This window comes from Pistacia vera, unplaced genomic scaffold, assembly GCF_008641045.1.
Source record: "Pistacia vera cultivar Batoury unplaced genomic scaffold, PisVer_v2 Contig457, whole genome shotgun sequence".
Taxonomy (NCBI): Eukaryota; Viridiplantae; Streptophyta; class Magnoliopsida; order Sapindales; family Anacardiaceae; genus Pistacia; species Pistacia vera.
This window is the reverse complement of record NW_022196287.1, coordinates 135,667-160,247: the sequence shown is the minus strand read 5'-3', so window position 1 is coordinate 160,247 and position 24,581 is coordinate 135,667. Positions and strand designations below refer to the sequence as shown.

At 34.7% G+C, this 24,581-nt stretch overlaps 2 protein-coding genes across 2 annotated transcripts; both read left to right on the top strand.

Annotated features, from left to right (window-relative positions):
• The first annotated feature begins 1,117 nt into the window (after nt 1–1,117).
• On the top strand, nt 1,118–7,839 carry LOC116144819 (protein ESMERALDA 1). The gene is made up of 10 exons (XM_031430247.1): nt 1,118–1,689; nt 2,655–2,724; nt 3,046–3,113; nt 3,218–3,306; nt 4,244–4,441; nt 5,265–5,469; nt 5,588–5,755; nt 6,504–6,671; nt 6,762–6,952; nt 7,259–7,839. Exons 1-10 carry the CDS (start codon nt 1,315–1,317, stop codon nt 7,407–7,409), a joined length of 1,683 nt encoding a protein of 560 aa, XP_031286107.1. The 5' UTR covers nt 1,118–1,314; the 3' UTR covers nt 7,410–7,839.
• Nucleotides 7,840–20,107: 12,268 nt separating this feature from the next.
• LOC116144817 (phytanoyl-CoA dioxygenase) lies at nt 20,108–24,195 on the top strand. The gene is made up of 9 exons (XM_031430245.1): nt 20,108–20,241; nt 20,321–20,442; nt 20,588–20,648; nt 20,993–21,061; nt 21,210–21,328; nt 22,301–22,448; nt 22,566–22,710; nt 22,800–22,886; nt 23,838–24,195. Exons 1-9 carry the CDS (start codon nt 20,187–20,189, stop codon nt 23,878–23,880), a joined length of 849 nt encoding a protein of 282 aa, XP_031286105.1. The 5' UTR covers nt 20,108–20,186; the 3' UTR covers nt 23,881–24,195.
• Nucleotides 24,196–24,581: the final 386 nt, after the last annotated feature.

Sequence of the window (24,581 nt, the reverse complement as noted above, 5' to 3'; positions counted from 1 at the left end):
TTAAACTTTTAATTCTTTTTTTTTTTTCAATATTTGTGTAATTTGATGCTCAACTTAGACTTAGAGGCTCAATTATAAAGTGACAATGAAAGGAAAAGGATCAAGTAAGCTTTAAGATTATCAAACTTTAGTATAAACTAATCTTATCTTAAAATCAAAATTCCACACTTTAATGTACCCAATTGACTAAGTTTTTTCAATTCCACTTTCAATAACATATGGTTTGTGATGCCAAAAGATTATTTAACTTTTGGAAAAATTCATTTTAAAACAATTATATTATTTTTTAAAAATGTTTTATTTTGTTTTTCACTTGCACAAATTTGTTATATATTAGTTATTCTTTAGTACGAACATCCACAAGTTTTTAACGTACGAATCAATGACTAACAATCAAGCCACTAGTTTAACAAAATGCAAAAACCTAAACAAACGACTAATTATTGGGTTATATATATATATGCTTCGATTATGAGTGTTTTAATAAAAATAATTTATTATAAAATGATTTAATCAAAAGGTTAATTAAATTTAAATATATTGAGGAAGATTTTTTCTTTTGACAATATCCAAACTTGAAGATCCCAAACTTAGATTTTAAATTAAGAAAATAAACATGCTTCTAAGTTTTTAAAATTAGAATAAACTTGAAGCTTGAAACTAAGCTCAAATAAAATATTTTGATACCATTTAGAGGCACATGCCTACCATATGAATTATTAATGTATAATTAATTAGAAGGATTCCAATTTTTGTTGGTGAGTTTCAATAAAGTTTATAATTAATTAACTTTAATTAGTTTTATACTATGGTACAATAATTATTTGTTTACATGAAGCACAAATCACTATGTATTTAAATCGGTTTAAAATTAAAATATCCATCATATAATAAGCACTTTAGTTAATGTTGGCATTATATTATAATTATTATTACTATTTTTTTTAATTCCATTTAAATAATACCACAAACAAATGTAGTTATAATAATATTTTGTAAATATATTTTTTCTGTTATTTATAATTTCAATAATATTATAATTATAAAATTAACATTTAAACTAATTATAAATGAAAAATACTTTGCTTGCACAACTCTTCAATCATCCCTCCCTCCAACCACGTGCGTCGCCTGCTTCTTCTTCTGTCTCTCTCTCTCTGTTCGAATCACACTACAGACCAAAAACCAGAGAGAGAAAGAGGAAGCAGAAGAAGTTCTCTAATACAACAATTCAAAGCCTCTACTTCTTCACTTCTCTTTCTCTTTATTATGTAGCCCCCCAAAAAAAAAAATCAAAAAAGTGAAAACAAATCAATGCACGCCTACAATCGACTGCCCAGCAGCGGCCACACCACCCCGTCACCGCCCGCCTCGCCGTTAAGGTCGCCACGTTACCGTCACGGCCGTTCCAAGGGGGGGCGTTTCACTCCCGTTGGTCCGCCGGGTCGGGGCAACTTGCCTCACCGGTTGGCTTGGCTTCTTTTGTCTGTTCTTCTTCGACGACAGGGTATCTTTTTATTCGCGCCGCTTATTTATATCTCCGGGATGCTGCTTTACATGGGAACGGTGTCGTTTGATGTCGTTCCGGTTATTAAACACCGGCCCGCGCCCGGTTCGCTTTATCGAAGTCCACAGCTTTATGCGAAGTTAAAGGCGGAGATGGATGCGGATAATTCCTCTGCTGATGCGGTGAGTTTTGGGTTTAAAGTTTGTGAATTGTGTGATTTGGGGATGTGGGTGTGATTTAGTTTAGTGATTTGAAGTGAATTTTGATGGATCATTGAGGGTTGAGATGTGGGCAACGTTGATTCTTTTTGTTTTGGATCTTAAGAGTTTAGTGGGTTTTGTGTTGTGTGTGATTAGATTTGAGGGGAGTTGATAGTGCATTTGCTTGTCATTGAATTTAAAGATTTGTTCTTGTTGTGTTTTATCAATGGAACTTCCCTTTTATTTAATGCTAACTGTTTTGAGGAGTAGTTTTAGCACACTTAATTAATCTTAGCAATTGGATTTTGGTTTTATATTGATCTCGAGTCTTTTATTTTGGAAAAAAAAAATCTTTAAATTGCTGCTTGTTGCTTCTGGTTGAAGAAGATGGATGGAGAATGTTATCTTTGTTGCTTCTGCTACAGTGAAAATTGTGACAATACTTATATGGATCTAAATGGGAGTGAAGCTATGCGATATGGGTATCTGAATTTACTTAGATAATTTATTAAGAAGAGTAACTTAGTGCTTGCATTTTAGTTTATATAGCTGGATACCGGCTCAAAAATGGAGGAACTAGGCTTTAAGGATGTGTTTGTCGGCAGTTTTGTGTTCTCTTTTCTCAAAAGCATGTTTTAAGAATGAGGATGCCAAAGAGTTATTTTTATTTTTATTTTTTCTGTGTTTATATGTCTCGTATAAAAGAAAAATACAAAGGGAAAATTATTGGCCTACATGATGTTCTTTTGTTGGAACAGTTGCGTAGTTAAGGTGTTTTTTCTTTATGCAATTGACTGTTGAGTTATCTCTAATGCACACGTTTCTGGAAGTATCCAGTTGGCACATGTTGGCTTGTATGTGTTGTATACAATAAGTTCTATGTCTTTGATCTATTCTTTTTCTTATTTGCCACCAATTACTGATTTGAGAGATTGATTATATTGTAGATATCAACTATATGGAAAACGTCCCATAAAGGTGGAGACTGGAAACCATGTATAAAAAAGTCTTCAGAAGGTATGTCTCATACTTGAACTTATTGCAAGTAAAGAAAATGAAGCTGTTCCAATTCATATTGAATTCCTGTCAAATTAATTATTGTGAGTTGTATTTTCATCTTAATTACAATGGGGCTTTAAGTTGATCTGGTTGCTGATGTTGCTTTCGGCAACTTACAGTCTGCTGGATTTGTTGTTGTTTGCTTCTATGCTTAATATAAGCTCATTTGTATGGAAGCATGTATATTGCTGTGGGTGATAGGATAAACTTTTTTTTGATTCCTATTTTTTTGTATGTTGTTCATATTTTAAGATGCAGTTCATGTTTTACTTGTTTTAGGTTTACCTGAATCAAATGGTTACATCTGTGTTGAGGCTAATGGTGGCTTAAATCAGCAGAGGATATCGGTTGGTTTTATTCCTTCTTTCTTTTTTCAATAAAACTTGCTAATTTTTTGGCTGTGGTGACTGAAGTCTTCTTGACATGTTTGTTCATTGTGGATATTTTGTAGATATGCAATGCAGTTGCTGTGGCAGGCTATCTTAATGCAACCCTTGTGATTCCCAGTTTTCATTATCATAGCATTTGGAGAGATCCTAGGTTTGTTGGCAAATTGTTATCTAATATTCATTTTGTTGGGCTTGGTCTTTGGGGTGAAGGGAAAGGAAATATAACTTTTTGTACTGAAATAGATTTTAGGATATTTTGCTACTATGACGTGATTACCTTGTTAGGCAACATTAACTGATAGCTGACAGTTCAATTTTAAGTTAGGCTCTTTTGTCCTCTTTTACTTTATTTTTGCAACCAAAAGGTCTTAGTACTATGTAATTGGGGGTGGTATAGTACCATTTCAGTTTCCATTAGTGTTTGTAATTAGTTATCTCGACCACGATACACATACACACACAAATATTTAGAAATATATATTTACATTTGTTGCAAGTATGACATTCAAAGTTTACTTTTCTGACTGACAAATATTAGCATTAAAAATCTACCCAAACTTTTCTTTTTGGGTATTAAGTGATTCTCTGTCTTTTCGTTTTATTATTATTTATTAAGGATGTCTTCTGTGATTGCTTGCTTGAAAATTTACTGGTGGTCACTTCTTAACACAAAGTAAAAAATGCACAAACTTAAATGTGAAATTATATTTTGTAGCTGCTCATTAAAGTTAAAAAAAAATAAAAATATTATGTTAATGCTTCTTTATCATTAGGTAATCTTTATATGATGTTTATCATTGGTCAAATTTTTGAGAGATTTCCGGTTGTCTTTTCCTGTGAACTAGCATATTGATTCAGAGCTTCCTACATATGAACTATAAATTGTGTAAAACTTTTTTTTTGTTGTTGTAAATGAGCAGTTAGAGTTGAATAAAGAATGTATAGTCATGAAGAGTGCAGAATATGTAGTTCATTATATTGTATTTTGATAATTCGTATGTGTTCAGGAGTGTTATATTTCACTGGTACCAAGTATTTCGTCTTTCAAGTGGACTAAATTAATGTGATGGTGCAATTTCTTTTTCCAGCAAATTCAGAGATATTTATGATGAAGAGTATTTTGTCAGTACCTTGCAAAATGATGTGCGGGTGGTTAATAAGATTCCTGAATACATAATGGAACGTTTTGGCCACAACATGAGCAATGTCTACAACTTCAGAATAAAAGCGTGGTCACCCATTCAGTACTATAAGGATGAAGTTCTCCCGAAGCTACTTGAAGAAAAGTGAGTGAGAACAATAAATTTTTGCAGTTCTTTCCCAATTTCAAATTGCTTACTCAAAAAGAATTGTAGTCATGGTAAATCTTAATGCTGAGAGATGGAAATTTCTAATCAACTAAGTTGTGTTCATAAACATATGTTTTCTAACCTGTCCTTTATCTTTTGGTGATAACTCATTATTGTTCTTGTATTCTACAAAATTGTCTTTTTGGGCAGTTTTTGGTGCTTGTCATATAACCAAGTGCTTGGTCAACTTGGTTTTAGCTGTGATAATTGTATGCTGAATTCAATGGGATTATTAGTGATTAGGTAATTTTTTTTTTTTTTTTTTTTTTTTAATTTGTTTGTTATTATTACAATAATTATGCAATACTTATGTGATTGATGTGGCACTCAATTCAACAAAGTCTTGACCCTACTTATTTGGGGTAGGAGGGCACGTTACATAAAATTTCTCTTTGACATTTGACTGCTTTGGGATCACTATTTTTATGGTCTGTTTTTTGAGATTTAATCCCTAACCTTTTCTCCCTTTGATGCCATGGTCCCTACCCTTCTGTTACAACTGCTTTGGCGTATTTATTTTTGGTAATTTTGATAAGCTTTGTGGTTAGTACTTGATTTATTACTTTGGGTTTTGCATGTCCATAATGTTTTGTTAACGTTCATGTTTTGATGCATGCTGGTGTCGTTGTCATGGCTTGACATTGGCATGAATCTACTGGTGTCATGATGCATACCATTTTTTATTATTTCTGATTCTTGGGCAGAGACAATGATATCATTTTGTAGATTTAAAGTATCTTTGTATCCTATGATGGAACAGGGTTATAAGGATCTCGCCTTTTGCAAATCGTTTGTCATTTGACGCTCCTTCAGCTGTCCAACGACTTCGATGCTTGGCAAATTATGAAGCTCTAAGGTTTTCAAGTCCTATATCAAATTTAGGTGATATATTGGTTGCTAGAATGAAAGAACGCAGTGTGAAGCATGGTGGCAAATACATTTCTGTGCATCTTCGCTTTGAGGAGGTTAGTCTTCATTATGGAACAAGTTTTGTACCATCACTACAGTTTATTGTGAGCATCAACTATGGGCTTATCATCAAAATCTTAGTTGCAAGTACATATTATGTTGTCACATGAGCAGGACATGGTTGCTTTCTCTTGCTGTGTATTTGATGGCGGGGAGAAAGAAAAAGAAGATATGAAAGAAGCAAGAGAAAGAGGTTGGAAAGGGAAATTTACAAGACCTGGTCGAGTTATACGCCCCGGAGCTATCAGGATTAATGGGAAATGTCCGCTTACTCCTTTAGAGGTATTACCTACTGGTTTTGTATTGTTTTGTTGTTATATAATATTGAAGGTTGCAGCCACAAATTTTGTTTTCAAGCTTCACATGTTATGTTCGCAAAAACATTGTGTATATATATATTTTTTTCAAGTCATTGTTTTAGTTTGCATAACACCTTTTTTACTACAATACTTTTTCAGAGTAAGATGCAAATATAATTGGCCATCAAATGCCTGCTTGACCATTGATATGATGATTTTTTTTTTTTCTTTTTTGTATTTTGCATGCAAAAGAATTTATAGAAGCCATATCTGTCTTATCTGCTGTATAATTTGAAAAAGTTACGTTGCTGCAGATGTGGAGGCACATGAAATTTGTTTGCTATGCTCATTGTCAAGCCATAGAAACAACTGAATGCTGGTTCAGTTGTTAATGCTATCTTCATTGGCTGTGACTGCTATAGATGATATGCCAGAAGTTCTTTTCTGGAAACTAGGACAATTGATAAGTTTGTTCCATTTTTTTCAAGGTGGGGTATGGGGTTGTCAGTTAAGGGCTAAAATGTTTCTTATGTTCATTAAAAAGTCTTGTTATGCATCTCAACTGTGAATTCACCAGTCAGCCTTATTGTACGTGCCAAAATATATCAATCAATATATAGAGGATCTGATTAGCTTTTGTGTCATTTACTTGTATATTATTTTTGTGTTTGTGTGTGCAGGTGTTTTCAGTTGAGTTTATTGTTTATTTCACATTTTTTTTATCTCATCAGGTTGGCTTGATGCTTAGGGGAATGGGATTTGATAAAAACACACATATTTATTTGGCTTCTGGAAAGATATACAATGCGGAGAGGACAATGGCCCCGTTATTGGAAATGTTTCCAAATTTGCTAACTAAAGAGATGCTGGCATCAGATGAGGAGCTTGCACCTTTTAAGGTATGAATGGTTTATGGTTTTATTTCCATTTTCTAAAATCTTTGAGGTGCGATTTAATGTCATTACTTCGGCTTGTGTTATTGCTTTCAGAACTATTCTTCCAGGATGGCTGCTATAGACTATACTGTTTGCCTCCATAGTGAGGTCTTTGTGACCACTCAGGGTGGAAACTTCCCTCATTTTCTTATGGGTCACAGAAGATTCTTGTTTGGCGGACACTCCAAGACAATCAGGCCAGACAAGCGAAAGTTAGCTATACTTTTCGATAATCCAAATATTGGGTATGCATTTGATCTTTTCTCATAACTTTTCTTTAGTTCAAATGACTGTTACCTTTTGCAATTTAAGGTATGAAACATTAGGAATGAGGCAAATTCATTCGAAATTCAAGTCCGGCAACCTACAGGAATACCTTTTTTTTATTTAATACTGATCATATTATTTATTGGTTGTTGAACCATGCCAGAACTGAAGCTCTGAAAGTTTCTATAGGAAAATAAAGGCATAGTAGCTGCTGGCAACAATTGATAATTGACGGTATATAAGCGCTAGATATTGCCTTAATTTTTCTTTCTTTCCTGTTTTAGATGGAAAAGTTTCAAACGGCAAATGCTGAGTATGCGGTCTCACAGTGATTCCAAGGGGTATGAACTGAAAAGACCGAATGACTCAACCTATACCTTTCCATGCCCAGATTGCATGTGCCGTACAAACAAATCGGACGATTCAAAATCATGAACTGCTACGTTTATTCGCTGAGAGAAAATTTTGATGGGTGAATTTTTTTATACCTGTAATTTTGTGAGCATATCCTTGCTGCTGACCCCCTATTCGTGTTGTATTCTTTCATTTTTTCCCCCTTTCCATTTCGGCAAGAGGGCATATACCCTTCAGTTTGGGAGCATTGACGATTCATTGGAGGTTACATTGATCTGATTATTTCCCGGGATCGCGTCGAAGATGAGTTGCATCTTTTTTGTATATGATGCCAGAGAAGAAGAGCATGAAACCAACAAGCTTACTTTCTGTTGGAGGAAATTCCCGGGGCGTTGATTAACCGAGCAATTTTTTCATATTGGCTTATTGCAGCTGCTGTATCTAACAAGCTGTGAAAAATGACACCAGATTCTTTCAGAACCCAGTGGTTTCGCCATGTTTGTAAATTTCTTGGAACTTGATTTGCTTGTGTAGAAACTTTAGAAACAGAAAAATATAGATTTGGTGTACATTTTTTTATTAGAAATCACTATCGGGGTATTGATTTTTGATTCTTTTGTGTATCATTTGCCTTCAATTGTTGACCCATTTTTTATACCATCTTTATTATTATTATTATTTTTAAACATTCATACGATTATCAAATGGTATCAAAAATCTTTCTAGTATTAGTATATGGTACTTTCAGGATGTAGACCAAGAAAAGCACATAGAATTAAAAGCATGACTATCATGTTTCTAAAGAAAAAAGTTAAAGAGTGTTTGTTTTATCTAAAAAAGTACTTTCCTAAAAGTGCCTCTATCAGGGCTTTTTAACAAGGAACATGTGATATTTGTTATACCCAATCTAACAAATATTAGTACAATTAATAACTAAACACCTAGTTGATTAATTAAAAAGAAAAATACATAGATTCAGTTTTAAAGATTAATTCATACTTGGGTATCAATCATCTTAAATGAACATTTCTCTTTCTTTTTGCTTCGAGTATGCAATTCAAAGGTAAAACAAGAGATTGAGAGAATGAATTTTTTAACAAACTGAAAATATTATTGATTTTTCTTCAAATAAAAATGTACATAAACTTCTCTTTATATAAAGAAGTTCGGATTTCAAATGAATTGAATTCATAAAACAAAACAAGAGGTCTAATCAATCACCAACTAAAGGTGACTTGTCAAACCTAGAAAGACTAATAAACTAATAAGAAAATAACATCTATGTCAAAGATAATGACACTGGGGCTCACATGTCTCATACGTGTCTTACAAAGATATAATTATTGCATTACATGTTTTACATATCAAAGTATAATTATTACAAACGACAATACACAACATCCAATACCTTCTTTTAATCTAGATCGTTGAATTCTGTCGGCAAAATCCTAGATGTCCATGCATTATCTTCCGCTTGTTTGATACACATCAACGTATTACGTGTTGGACATTTTCGGTTGTCCAAATCTCCATCCTCTAGATTTTTATCAATCTTTAAGTTATCCACTTCTATAAGATCAATAAAATCCTTCAGAGTCTCATCTTCTTGGGCTTCCTAGTCATGGGCTAAGACCATTCTCAGAAGATCAATAGTACATTCCATTAAAGCATGCTTTGATAGATGGGCTAAATCAAACTCTCTAGTAGCATTCTTAATTGGGCTTAGTTATGTTTGAAGAGTATATCTTGGATTGTCGCATACATGTCTAGTAAAACTACCAATATCTCAATATGGATATGGACAATAGCATTTGCTTTAACAAGCTCTTCCAGCTTGGATTTAACCAGTAGCAGTTTTGCAATATGCAACTTGGTCCAATCTTCCTCTTCTTTCCTTTGAATTTCTTCTAGTGCATAAGATCCAATTCTTACCTTGTTATCTAACATAATTAGGTACCATGGTTCTCCTACAAGAAATTCCCATATCTGTACAGGTTGAACATTATAGTTCTCTTGCAACGAGGAAGTAATCATGCAAGTGAAAGTGTCGACCTTTACATTTAATACACAGAGTGTTTGTTTAACTGCGTCTGGCATATTCGGGTCTACCATTGCTTCCTATACATCAATTTCCATTGTCTCGATCCATCCTCTATTCAAAAGGTTTATGCAATAACATTTTCTAAAGGTTTTCCATGGAATGTACAATTCCATAGCGCTATTAGGATAAACTGCTAATCCTTGGACCAAATTTGCCAAGTCAGTTTTTTCCTAATTTCACTATTAGATCATTTAAATTCTCAAGTTTGAGATCTATCATGTCAAACAAATGGCATTTTCTCATTACCTCAATTTTTTGAATTCCTGCTTCATAAAGCAAAGCAGTTCCTCTAAACTCCTCGTCTGTATAAAACAGTTTGTTAACTTTCAGCCAAGCTATCCTTCTTGCTAACTTCTCTAAACACCTCTGCAGTTGTACTTCCCTTTGACCTGTCGCCAATGCGATTTTAATTTGGGTTTCCAAATCCTCCTAGAGTTTTTGACTAGCCGGAGTTAATCTTAAGCCTTATGGAAAGCTAAACCTCTCACAAATATCTGCGTCAATTAACCGCTTTTGTGGAGAGTATAACAAATATTATATGGATGTAATAGTATCAGAGCCTTCGAAGACGGGGGGTATCTAGACCTATTAACTTGTTGAAAGTTCTATAGCATGAATAATGGTTCAAATGATGAAGTCTGTGTAAACAAGACTTGTTTTCATCTGGATCATGGACTCAAGGGAAAACGTGAGATCGGTTTGTTAAATACTGCCATAGATAAGTTAGAGTTTTTGACCTAGAAGCTTGATAACTTAGACATGAGAGTAAATTATATGGTGTATCGTATATTTGCTCTAAACGAAGAATTGACTCAGATCGGAAAACAGATTGAAAAGGTCAATTTTGCACTTCAAAAGGTCAAGACACTTGAACATATCCTAACTATTTTACTAAGCCAGTAAAATAGGAGATGTCCTTGGTTCTAAGTGACATTGAGCAAGTGTGGCCTATTGAAGAATATACGAAACAATAGGTTAAACGGGTTGTTTTAGACCTCTGTAACGGAAACCTAGATATTTGAGAAGAGTGTCTGACTTGGATGGGAGTAAAGCGACTTTTGGATATTATCCAAAAGGCCTTTTGTCAAGCGTGCTCAAAGATTTTATGCTTTATCTGTCGAATTTCAACCATTGAAGTTGCCAAGTTGGAACTTCGGAATAAGTGGTTGGAAAAGGCTGAGGCGGTAATTCCTTATTGGTACGGAAAATCCCAACCAGATTCGGATCCTAAACCATATAAAGAGTCAGAGTTTGTAGCTAGCTTAAGGATTGATTCAGATTGACCATGGGTGGTCAGGAAGTTCTGGATCAGTTTGCACCAAGTCTGCAGGAAAAATATCTTGGATTGCCTCTAGGGTATGCCCAGTTTGTGGCCAAAGAAACCCAAGGTGATTGGAAAAAGGCGGAAAAGCTTTTTATGAAAGGAGTAAAGGAAGAAGACTTTGTTTGTAAAACGGATGGCAAATAGAAGGTTGATATTCCGGAAATTTCTACCTCTGATGTTGAAAGAATCAGCAAGTATTATGAGAAAGAAATGAAGAAACAAAAGAAAGAGGAAGAAACTAGAGGTTTGAAAATTACTCCAAGACCTAAATAGGCGAAGCTCGAAGAGCTAATCTCTAGATTCAGGGAATCTGAGTTTAAAGATGACCCGCTTGAAGGAATTTGTAACCTTTTAAATTCTTTCGAAGGATTCCTTAAGGAAATCTCCAAACCCGAATATAAACAAACTTATCCCACAAAGATAAGGTCGGAGTTTATACCTAGGGGAATACCTAGAATGGTGAAGATACCGTCTAGTGGTAGTTTCCTAAACATCGATTGCGTCACAAATGTTACTGATGCAATTGAAGCATGGGAAACTATTAACTGGGTTCATGTGCAAAATAAGGCTTTTGGACTCAGTGATACTTATAGATTTCTAAGATCCACTCTGCAGGGAGCTGCAGGAAGCTTTTAGAGAAGTTTAAAAGCTGGTACGGGTCTGTTAGATATTGTAAAGGACTTAAAGAATGCAGAGGCTATTTTTGCACTCTTCAAGGATATGCTCTGTCGAGAATTTAATGGGATAACCATAACCAGTAGGAATCTTGCAGAGGTAGTTGCCTTAGAAGCTTTGATAAAACTTAGGCTTTGTGACATGTGTCTGTTTGAAAATTTCGTCTGCGAATATAGACGATATTTCTATCAGTTGCCTAGTGGCACACAGGAAGTCATGAAGAATACTTTCTTTGCTAAGCTTCCCCAAGGATAGGATAAGGTAGCAAACGAGGCGTTTAAGCTTCTAGTCTTAAAGAATCAGGTTGTTGATTCTTTGGGAGGATGGATAAAAGCTGTTAGACAACTCGTGAGAACAAGATGTTTGAATGCCAAATTGGATAAAGAGGCCAAAAGACTTGAGTTCAATGAATCTTGTTGTCAAAACTTTGATAAAGTGCCAGGACAATATGGCTGTGAGTCGAGGAATTTGACTAAACATCAAAGTTGGAAAAACCATATGAAACGGAAAGGATCATTTGGTAAAAAGAGTTTTAAGTTGAAACGTTTCCGTAATATGGTAAAAAGACCTGTTACCAATAAACAGAATCTTCCATATCATGGAAGGTTTATTAGGCGAACAGGGAAGGGTAGACTCAATGCTAAAGAACTTGGAGTGCATAAGTATTGTGCTACCTAGCCATCTGGTGAAAACGCAAAAGATTGTAATTGTTGCTGGATTTGTGGTGACAAAAATTATTTTGTGGATAAATGCCCTTATAAGGGAAAGAAGAAGGCAGCGATAAGATTTTTGGAAGTCAACGCTAAAAGCCAGACTTCTGAATTTGAGCCAGTTTGGGGATACGAAATTGATTCAGATGACGAGGTTTATGAATTAATTTTAGATTACTCTGAAGATTCGGATTCTTCGGAGGATGACTCAAAAGATATGACTTTTGAGGAACAATCTTCAAATCTTTAACGTATAGGTATATTCATGCAAATGACTAGAAATCTTAATAAATATCCTAGGAATAGTGGAATTGGTGATGAGGATGATCTTATCCTAATTAGAAATGAAGATGAAAATCCTAACTTAGTAATTAGTTCGTCATCTAATTACGAGGATCACTCGGGTAACCCGGATAATTGGGTAATTCCGAGGTTAACACCTAGAGAAGTTTTTGAGAAACGCTCTAAGTGGTTATTTAAAGCTAAAGGATTGGAAGATGTACACGAAAAACCTATTCGTGTATCTTGGAATTGGTACTCTCGAACGATGAGTGGCTATGGAAGGTTAGAAATCTTGCCAAACGGGCAAATGGCAAGTATAATTATGTGCAACTTGGTGCTATATAGATACGTGGACAAGGATTATTCCATGGAGAAATGAATGTGCCTATTTAGGTTGCTTTGCTGGACAGACGATGGATTATGTTTGGAAAAGCTTTAGTTGGCTGTTTTCACGCCAACCTGGCTTTGGGAGATGCCTACGAGACTGTTAAACCAGGATATATGGTTAGTTTGCAAGATCCAAATCTTAGACTGATTATGGTTCTTCGAATTCATACTTCAGGACTAGAAGACTTAATGGCTTCTAGTGACGGAATCGCAATCCAGTATAGGTTGATTTATCAGTTGATAAATTACGTTAATCCTATACGAATGAACTCCAATGCAGATACTGAGGTTCATGGCCCGGGACAGGATTCTGTAATTCCAATTCGACCTATCGTAGTTAATGCTAAGGCTCTTATGGGCTGAAACGAAGGGTTTTAGAATATTCGACGCGACCTAGCGTGGTGGAATTAAACCCAAATCGCAGAATTCAAATCCAGGAACTTGATAATGAGGTTGAGGTTACTCTTCCTACGCCTAGAAACTCGGTGCCTTTGGAATGGAATAAGGAAATTTAACCTATCATATCGAGGAAAAATATACCGAAAATAGATGACACTACTAGTGATGCTGGGAGCAACAGTAGCAGAAAAATAGTTAGATATAAATTTATACAAATTCCAGTATATGAAGACGAAACTCCAAGCACAAAAATGATGATGAGTTATGAAATGTATTGTCATGCGCTAGTTCAAGGAACTATTGACACTTGCATTCGTGCTAAACTGTGTTTTACAGAATATGAGGAATATACTCTAGATGTTCGTGTAGACATAGGAGCAACCAAATGTATTGCAAGAAAGCAATAGGCTCCGTTTGGTTCATTATTGGATAGTTTTTAGAATAATATTTTGAAAAAAGTTAAATTGGGTGGGTACTATGATGTAGAATTTAAAAAATTAACAAAAATACCCCCTATGTTTATTTATTTACTAAACACCCCTATAATAAAATATTCAAAGTTAACAAAAACACCCTAAACCTACTCATTAAATAAGGACAGCCGGCCACCACCGCCAGAGGGTGGCCGGAGTTGTCGTATCGGCGCATGACCAGCTAGATCTTGTCGGTCGTGCACCGATATGGCTTTTTCTGGCCAGATATGGCAGCATTTGGTTATCAACGACGGCCAAAGATACAGTCATCATTGATGGTCAACGATGACCATATCTTGGCCGTCATTGACAACTGTCTATGGCCAAAGATCTGGTCGTTGACAGCCAGATCCACCACCACCAGATTCAGCCGGTAGTGTGCCATTACACCAGATTTCGGCTAGCTTCTAGCGGTGGTGGCCGGAATCTGATAAATTTGGGTTGCTGGGGTGTTTTTGTCAATTTTAAAATTTTTTTTTTAGGGTTGTTTAGTTAAATTAACAAATTTAGGGGGTTTAAAAGAAATTGAATAATTTAGAATTATATTTTGAAAATAGGTGAACCAAACACAAATTTTGTGTCAACTTTATTCCCAATATATGAACCAAATGAAGCCAATGTTTTCCAGAGGAACTTTGGAAATCATTGGAAAGACTAATCCTAAATACGGTTGCAGATGGAGGTCAAAGTATGATCACGAATGTGGTTGAAAATGTGGTTGTACTGTTAAACGAGAAAAAATTTACTCTAAGGGAAGTCCTAATAATGGATTACTTAGAAATAGATTTTATTCTCGGAAATAGCTTTCTACGAGGGCAAGCAGAAGTTAGACCTTTTACTTAGGATAACAACCACATTATCCGTGGAGGTCATAAAATCCCTATTTTTGTTAAGCCTGAAGTTTCGAAAGTTAGAAACAGTTTTAGACCGGTGAAACTAAGGCAAGAAGTAGATCACATTGTTTTCCAAACTTTGGAAAAACGAAAATGGTGGTTGAAAGCTTCTGAAGCAGAAGGAATGGATGAGGCTTGTAAGGTTTTCTTTCAAAGATTGTATCTTAGTCATCATATAAACCGGATCGCACGGGGTATATCGTAGGAGGTTGTTCCCTCTGGTGCATGCCTTGAGAGCACAGATAAATCAACAGATAAGGAGATAATCTTGAAGGTTGAAAGCAAGAGCCAAATGAACTCTTTAAGGATTGAGGAACTTGTAAAATCCTTTAAAGAGGACCTTTCTCCATGATTTGATGATCAACCGCTAAAGCTATGGGAAAGGAACTGTATATATGCTTCGCTTAAATTAAAAAAGGATGATGATATGATAACTACCAAATCCTATCCTTATACTCCTGATGTTGAGGAGGAATTTAGCAAGCAAATACTGAAATTGTTGGAAAAGCAATTAATACACACTAGTGAAAGCCCGCACTCTTCGCCGACATTCATGGTTATGAATAGAGCTGAGCGGGAAAGAGGCAAGGTGTGGATGGTTATCGATTATAGGCAATTAAATGATAAAACTACTGATGATGCCTATAAGATACCAAACAAATCAGCTTGTTTGAATCAAGCTAGATTTGGAAAAATCTTTTCAAAATTCGATCTAAAGTCAGGTTTCTGGTAAATCAGAATAGAGGAACAAGCATTCCTTTGACGGCTTTCACTTATCTGAAAGGATTGTTTGAATGGATGGTTCTACCTTTTGGGCTTAAGCAGGCACCATCAATATTCTAGAGGAAAATGGATCAAGTCTTTGGAGACTTATCTAACTTTTGTGTAGTCTATATTGATGATGTTCTGGTTTTTAGTAAGACCAAAGAAGAGCATGTAAATCATCTTAAACTGGTGATTAAAAGGTTCCTTGATAATGGAATGATTCTATCTGAAAGAAAGGTAGAGTGGTTTAAGAATAAGGTGAAGTTCTTAGACGTTGAGATAGGTGAAGGAGGTATTCAACTCCAAGAGCATATCTCGAAGAAGTTGCTGAAATTCCCAGATGTGCTGGAAGATAAGCACATGTTACAGCAATTTCTTGGATTAACCAATTATATGCGCAGGTACGTTTCTACTCTCGCTAATGTAATCAATGGCTTGACGCTTAAGGTTAGTGATAAAGTGCCCTGGGTTTGGACACTTGAGGATACTAACTGTGTTAAGCGGACCAAAGCCTTGACAAAACAATTAAAACATTTAAAACTCCCGCAAGATGAGGATGTGCTTATTATAGAGAGTGATGCGTCCCACTTATACTGGGGAGGTGTGCTTTAGGCTAAGGGTACTGATAATATTGAACAGATTGTTCGATATGGTTCAGGAAAATTCTCTCCTGCTGAGATAAACTATCATGTTCATGAAAAGGAAGTTTTAGCAGCAAAAGAATGTATTGACCGATTTCGATTGTTCATAATCAGTCAGGAATTTACTTTAAGGACAAACTCTAAATATTTAAAAACTTTTATGAAACTGTCTTTAAAGGATGACAAAGCTAGACTAATCAGATGGCAAATTTGGCTTGCAAATTATAGAATCAAATTTGAATATATTTCTGGTAAATCTAACTTGGTTGTTGACTTTTTGTCTAGACATTTCTCTGAAAAATTACAAGATAATAGTGGACAAAAAGGAAACTGGAAATCACTTCTCATGTTCCAAGTTTAAACAACGAGGACACTTGAGAAGGAATTGTCCCTTGAAGATAACTTCGGCTACAAGGGTTATTACTAAAAAGGAGAAAACTGCGGATAAGCAGGTTACTGCAGTAAAGCAAGTTAAAGAAGGAAAGAGTCGAGACTATGACTCTGATACTTCAGAAAGAAGAAACCCAAAATTTCAATGCTTGAAAGGTACTTCTACGAAGGAAGTTACTTCTGAAAATGAGGTTACTTCTAAAAAGGAAAAATAGAAAACTCAGAAGAAAGCAATGGTTTGCTGGTCTTGTAAACAGGAAGGACACGAACATGCTTATTGTCCACTGCCAAAGACAAAAACTTCTGAAGATTCATCATCAGGCGCTGCAAGCGTGGTGATTCCAGACACTCCACAAAAGCGGTTAATTGACGTTGATATTTGTGAGAGGTTTAGCTTTCCATAAGGCTTAAGATTAACTCCGGCTAGTCAAAAACTCTAGGAGGATTTGGAAACCCAAATTAGAATCGCATTGGCGACAGGTCAAGGGGAAGTACAACTGCAGAGGTGTTTAGAGAAGTTAGCAAGAAGGAAAGCTTGGCTAGAGGCTGACAAACTGTTTTATGAAGACGAGGAGTTTAGAGGAACTGCTCTGCTTTATGAAGTAGGAATTCAAAAAACCAAGGTAATGAGAAAATGTCATTTGTTTGACATGATAGATCTCAAACTCGAGAATTTAGATGATCTAATAGTGAAATTAGGAAAAACTGACTTGGTAGATTTGGTCCAAGGATTAGCAGTTTATCCTAATGGCGCTATGGAATTGAACATTCCATGGAAAACCTTTAGAAAAGGTTATTGCAGAAACCTTTTGAATAGAGGATGGATCGATACAATGGAAATTGATGCACAAGAAGCAATGGTGGACCCGAATATGCCAGACGCGGTTAAACAAACGCTTTGTGTATTGAATAGAAATGTCGACACTCTCACTTGTATGATTACTTCCTCATTGCAAGAGAACTATAATGTTCAACCTGTACAAATATGAAAATTTCTTGTAGGAGAACCATGGTACCGAATTATGTTAGATAACGAGGTAAGAATTGGATCTTATGCACTAGAAGAAATTCAAAGGAAAGAAGAGGAAGATTGGACCAGGTTGCATATTGTAAAACTGCTACTGGTAAAATCCAAGCGGGAAGAGCTTGTTAAAGCAAATGCTACTGTCCATATCCATAATGGGATAGTGGTAGTTTTACCAGACAGGTATGCGATAATCCAAGATACACTCTTCAAACATAACCAAGCCAGTTAAGAACGCTACTAGAAGGGTTTGATTTAGCCCATCTATCAAAGCAGGCTTGAATGGAAGGTACTATTGATCTTTTGAGGATGGTCTTAGCCCACGACTAGGAAGCCCAAGAAGATGAGACTCTGAAAGATTTTATTGATCTCATAGAAGTGGATAACTTTAAAGATTGATAAAAATCTAGAGGATGGAGATTTGGACAACCGAAAATGTCCAACACGTAATAGGCTGATGTGTATCAAACAAGCGGAAGATAATGCCTGGACATCCACGATTTTGCCGACAGAATTCAACGATCTAGATTAAAAGAAGGTATTGGATGTTGTGTGTTGTCGTTTGTAATAATTAACTTTTGATATGTAAAACGTGTAATGTAATAATTATATCTTTGTAAGACACGTGAGAGACATGTGGACCCTAGTGTCATTATCTTTGAGATATATGTTATTTTCTTATTAGTTTAATAGTCTTTGTAGGTTTGACAAGTCACCTTTAATTGGTGATTGATTAGACCTTTTGTTTTGTTTTGTTTTACGGATTCAATTCATTTGAAATCTGAACTTCTTTATATAAAGAGAAGCTTATGTACATTAATATTTTCAGTTTGTGAAAAAATTCTTTCTTTCAATCTCTTGTTTTACCTTTGAATTGCATACTCGAAGCAAAGAGAAAGGTTCATTCAAGAGAATTGATGCCCAGGTATGAATTAATCTTTAAAACTGAATCGGTGTTGTTCTTTCCAATTAATCAACTAGGTGTTTAGTTATTAATTGTAATAATCAATTGCCCAAAGAGTAAACGACATATTCCTACCCAAGGTTTGACGAAATCCAAAGTTAGTACTATTGGTTCCATTTATTCCAGATTCCCACCCTTAAAGTAACAGTATTATGAATTTTTAAGGTTTAGAAGGTGAAATTACCATAATGCCCTTAACCCTAAATTAATAAATTATGTTTTAACCCCTAAATTAGTAGAATTACAAAACTTACCATTTTATTTTCAAATTATATCAAAAACACCCTCGGTCATTATACACCCTCGTCAGAAACAGCCCGATCTGGGCTGTTTCTGACGACGTCGAATCCCCTGGTCACCTCCATCACCTTCCCCGTAGTCCGTCGTCCAAAACCCCCCTGGTTCCCAACTCATTTGCCCCTCCAATCGTTGGCACCATTAGGCTTAGGGTTTCCGTGTTCTTCACTGAATTCCGGTCGATTCCGGCGGTGAAAATCTAATTGGACACCACCAATGCAACCACCGTCTCCAAATCTATAAAACCCCTATGTCCCCAGCAGCCGTTTCTTCTGCCGAGAGTTCGTGTTCATCGGCCGTTTTTCGTTGTCGTGGCCGGAGATCGACGAGTGATGAGGGGTTGTGAATAATATAGTTTTGTAGAGGGGATGATGGGGGTTCAAATGGTGGTGACAAGGGTGATTTTGGGTGGAAGAATAGTCGAAAAAGAGCGAAAAATATCAGGAACGACGGCTGCTAATGTGCGCCGGAGGACTATTAGAGGCGGTGGTCTGCTAACGTGCGCCGCTCATGTAAAATGACCAATTTACCCCTTTACCGTTACATCAAACATTTTTCTGTCACTTTAAGGGTGAGAATCTGGAATAAATGAAACCAATGGTACTAACTTGGGATTTCGTCAAACCTTGGGTGGGAATATCTCCTGTACTCTTGCCCAAATTATATTATTGAAATTAGTTGTAAAATAAAACTCTGGTCTGTGCAACACAGGAATATACTGCTAATAAAATAAAATTTGTAGAACTAGAGACATGGATTTCAGTGCAAAATCTTATGTATAAGTACATGATTATTAAATCAAAATTTAATATATTTGGATTGCACAGTTTAAATTGTTAAAAAAAGTTAAGCTCCTGAATCACGATACAAATTTTACAGAATTTGGCTTATAATAATAATAATAAATCCAAATCCACCTCTTATATGAAAAATTATGAAATCCTTGAAATTATATAATTTTTGATAACGACAATCTACATTAAATTATGATTATATCATATTTGAAAATTTTATATATATAATATAATTTTGTTAAACAGATCGTTTTGATAATAATTTTTTTAACCATATTTAAATATTATTAGATTAACTCATTTAATTAATATTATTAAATAATAATTAAGTGCGATCTTATATAATTAATTAGATAATTACTCCGCCTTATGAAATCACATATTTTAAAGTTAAAAAATTTGATTAAACTTTAATTTTTTAAGTTTTAGATAACAATAATTATTATATGTAATAAATTTAGTCACCAATATTCGCACGTGAGACTGATAAATACAGGCTTTTATAATAATTATATCAAAATTTATTATCAAGTATATAAATAATTAAATTTTTGATATAGGCTTTGATATATACAGCTCATTCAACCGAGTTAAATTCTCCACCTATTAAAGCCTAAATTGTATGATAAAATAATAATAACAATTTTTTTTTTTTTTTTTTTTTTTTTTTTACAAATGACAAAATAGAATTTGAACTGAATATGTAGTTGTGTACGTCTTTCGTTTGACCACAGATACAATGGGACTCATCGGAAAAATGAGTGCAGACAACCTTAACTTCTTCAACTCTCAAGGTTACATTTTCCCCTCCTTTTTCTCTTTAATTTCATTTATTCTCTTCTGGGTTGACGAGTTTTTTTGGCTTTCTTGCAGGTTATGTGGTGATAGAATCATTTGCTAGCGATGAAGAAATGGAAGCCATGAGAACCCAAATGGACCATTTGCTTAAAGGCTTTGACTCCTCTTCCTCCTCCATCTTCTCAACCAAGAACCAGGTTCTTACTTTTTGTTTTATCAATAATTCAATTGCTTTTTCTTTTAAATTTATTTTATTTGATTGTGAACTCAAGTTGGATTTTCCTTCTTGGTTGGTTTGTTTGTTTGTTTGTTTTTTTTTTTTGTTTTTGGTGGTTTTTGTAGCAAAAGGTAACTGATGATTACTTCTATGAGAGTGCTGAGAAGATTTCCTTTTTCTTTGAAGGTAATCAGATTTTAAATTATGAGACCCTTTTGTTTTTAGTTTACTTTTCTTTTCTTTTCTTTATATGTTTGTAAGATTTTTACTGTTTTTTCTGTTGTTGGAAGTAATATAAGTGGTTCAGGAATCTTTACCCACCATAGATGATTGAATATTTGCGCTAAAAGTAAATTAAGTACTAATGAACCTTACATTAAGGATCGGGCTATGGTACAACTTTCGTTTTGGTTATGGGAAGGAGGATACTTGTAATGGAAATGTCGCGCTTAATTAGGCTAGGTTTTTCGGTTGAGGCAATGGTAGTTTGTCTTGCTAAAAATTTGCTTCTTGTTTCTGATTGTTGGCAGAGAAAGCTTTCGGGGATGATGGAAACTTAAAGCAACCGAAAGAACTCTCCATTAATAAAGTTGGGCATGGTAAGTTGTCAAGGTGTTGTGTCTTACATTAATCTCATTTTGTTTGGTGGTTATGTTAATGGGGATAAAAGCAGATGGTAGAGAGTGAAGATTTCTTGTCATATTTGAATAAAATTAATATTACTGTTCTTGGGGTAAATTGGTGCAGCATTACATGAGATTGATCCAGTTTTCAAAAAAGTTTCTTCCTCTGAGAAAGTATCAGATCTGCTGCACTCTTTGGGTTACAAAAGGCCTGTGATTATTCAGTCAATGTACATTTTTAAGGTAATCCATTTTCTTAATGAAGATATTGGATTTTTTGTGTGCATATTATGTAAATCTCTTTTGCTGCTGTAGGAATTTAAGGCCTAAGTTATCGAAATTCTCTGCTCTGTTACTTCTGTTCTATTGAACTCTTGTGTTTAATTGCTCAAGGCTTGAGCATACATTATGGTTGTGAAAATTAGATGAAAGAAGTGGAGTCTATCACATCAGCTTAGTTATAATAAGTGGTGCTATTTTTCAAGCTCTCCCAGAGGATTGTATAAGAAACATATAGAATATTATTTCTCATAGATGTAGAAGCAACGGTCAGTAAAATTATTTATACTTAAGTTGTAAAAGTGTGAAAATAATCACAAGGGTAAAATAATAGGGATTCCCCAAGTCTGTAATGAATAATAGGATTAGAGATTTGCATAAATTTTTTAGCACGTATTCTTTATCTAGTTCTTTTATCCAACGTTAGCATAATCAGGTAGAATCTTGTGTTATTAACTTTGCATTCTGTAAGGCAATATTTTGCCCTTGTCAGCTGTGTTTTTGATATTGGATGTGCTGCAGTTTGTGCGGAAACTATTTGGAACTATTTCAGTTCTGCTGCCCCTGCTTGGCAACCAATTTTGGTGCTTCTCTTCGTTCTATAATTGCAATCATATATTGCATTTGTGGAACAGAGCTGGCATGTTTGCTTATAATTTTTATAATATTAAGTATTCAATGATGAAAATTTAAGCCTCATTCATGTTAATTATGGGAATTACTGCAGAGGAATGCTACACTTTTGCAAACAGTACGATGGAGAAATTTTTGCTTCAATGTAGCATGGTCTTTGTTTGTTATGTATCTATTTATTTATATGCAAATTTAGCATTACTAATTACTTATCATCTTGGGCATTTTGAATATCCACGGTTTGTTCAATCAGTTTTCATAATGTTTTTCCCATGTGGTAATATGTGAGAATCTTATTAACAGCAACCAGGTATTGGAGGGGAAGTTGTGCCTCACCAGGATAATTCATTTCTGTATACCGAACCAACAACTTGCACTGGGCTGTGGCTTGCTCTAGAAGATGCAACAATAACAAATGGTTGCCTTTGGGCCATTCCTGGATCTCATAAAAGTAGTTTTCCACCACTTTTTCTTCCTTTTTTTTTTTTTTTTTTGAGAAAAGTAAGTCAAAGCGCTACAAATATATATATTTTTTTTATAATGGTTTAGTGCATTTTGTTGTTTATAGATGGCCTTGTTAGAAGGTTCCTGAGAGGTGAAGAAGGGGTTTACTTTGATCGACCTTCTCCTTCCTATGATGAGAAGGATTTTGTGCCTGTTGAAGTGAAAGCTGGATCTTTAGTTGTCATTCATGGTGACCTTATTCATCAGAGGTGAGTTTGAAAATTTTTCTACAGAGTTCACTAACAAGGTTTTAGATGAATGGCTGCAAAATTCAGTTTTTCCTTTTTCAATTTTACAGTTTTGAAAATCAGTCCTCAAAATCAAGGCATGCTTACAGTTGGCATGTGGTAGATACTGATGGTTGTAAATGGGCTCAAGAGAATTGGTGAGTATATGAGCTGTTTGGCTTTGTCAACCCTATGTTTACTTTGGTAGTGAGAAGTATAAAAAATTATTGGATCAAACTAAAATACATATCCATGAAACCTTTTTTTAAAAAAAAATATTTTGAGCTTAATGATCTGGAGCCTCCATATTTGATATATATTTTGTTTTTATTTTCTTGAAAAAGTAAAATGCTTTATTAGTAATTTTACAGGCTACTATTTTTAATATTTTTTGTAGAAGGTGGCATGTGTATTCTTGTATTAAAATGTATTCCTTAATCTAATCTGTCTGTTTATACAATAATATAACAAATTGTAATTTTCCTTAAATACTAGGATGCAAGTAGAACCTTCAGACATCATGTTGGCCGGTATTAGGTGGAAAAATAATAATGTAGAGAACCTTTTGCCCAAAAGACTAACAAAAAGAGAAACATTTGTTTTCTAAGAACGACCTTCACATAAACGAATGGTGGAAGAAATCAATATTGGAAGCATTCCCTAGATTAGCCCAAAAGTTACCCCCATCATTCTCACCTTTTATTTTTTCTTCTTCCTTAGCATGTGTATGTCAGGCTCTATCACAAGATTGTACATCCCCTGTTTCATTATTGAGCCTTCTGTAGTATTATCTTGATGGTATATAGTCAAGAAATTTTTGCATCTAAACTTGAGTTTTAAAGAATGTTTGAAATTTATTTTCATGTAAAAGCAAAATTTAGCAACGGATTTCAGATTCATTATCATTTGTAATTTAAACAGCTAACATTATGCTCCAATTATTGAAATAAAAGCAGTAATTGACTGATGACAGATGATTCCACAATCCAAATGTTTTCCATTTTTTCTTTTGGATTCCAATGATCTGTTTTTATGCTTTAACACCTCTGATGCGCCAACTACTTGATTCTAAACGCGTGTAAATTTTTTCGTCTGTAATATTCTTTCAGGATCAGAAGAAAAGTGGAACCAGAGCCTCTTTATGTGTCTTGATCTACCCAAGAATCAGTTCTACAAAAGGCTGCTATATGCTTCTCAAGTGAAATTTGTTAATGCTTGGGTGCAGCCTAATAATAGCTGGTATGTGTATCATAGGATTCAAGTTTCTAATGAAATAAAAGAAAGAATGATAAAAATGTTTAATTTATGGTTGTAACATTCTCCTAGTGCATCTTTGTGGCCATTGGTAACACGTTTGTATCTTTTCTCTTTTCTTCAGCAGAAACTTCTTGCATGTACAAGTAATTCTGAGAAACTTTGATGTTCAAATATTTGTCATCAAGTGATGTACATTTCTTATATTATGTTCAAATATCTGGTGACAGAGTAATTGATGCGCATATATTGTGTAGTATGATGTTTGAGGTTGTTTAGTTTTGAGACAACCCCAAGTCAATTTGGATATTGAGAAGCAACATTAATCTCTATCTGTTTCCAAATTAATAGAATCAGCAAAACAGATATCAAACTTCACCTGATAAAAGAAGAAAAAGGAGGCTGCAAGCTAAGTAGTCCTGCAACAACCTGAAGCTTGTCAGGGATTGTCTTGTTTGCCACTTATCATAGTTAAAAGTTCATTTTGGTTTAGAGGCTTGATGGCTTCTAGGCAGCTGAAATCTCACAACAGATTTTGTCATAAGTGCAATATTTTTTTAGTTTTTTTTCTTCAGTTGTTGAATAGCATAATCATTGCC

What these genes read in the sequence shown, in the direction of transcription:
- LOC116144817 (XM_031430245.1), top strand. Translation starts at nt 20,187, where the DNA reads ATGGGACTCATCGGAAAAATGAGTGCAGACAACCTTAACTTCTTCAAC. An exon ending in TCTTCTCAACCAAGAACCAG is followed by an intron (nt 20,443 to 20,587) that starts GTTCTTACTTTT and finishes TGGTTTTTGTAG; the next exon opens with CAAAAGGTAACTGATGATTA. An exon ending in GGTGACCTTATTCATCAGAG is followed by an intron (nt 22,711 to 22,799) that starts GTGAGTTTGAAA and finishes TCAATTTTACAG; the next exon opens with TTTTGAAAATCAGTCCTCAA.
- LOC116144819 (XM_031430247.1), top strand. Translation starts at nt 1,315, where the DNA reads ATGCACGCCTACAATCGACTGCCCAGCAGCGGCCACACCACCCCGTCA. An exon ending in TATAAAAAAGTCTTCAGAAG is followed by an intron (nt 2,725 to 3,045) that starts GTATGTCTCATA and finishes TACTTGTTTTAG; the next exon opens with GTTTACCTGAATCAAATGGT. An exon ending in TGCATCTTCGCTTTGAGGAG is followed by an intron (nt 5,470 to 5,587) that starts GTTAGTCTTCAT and finishes TCACATGAGCAG; the next exon opens with GACATGGTTGCTTTCTCTTG.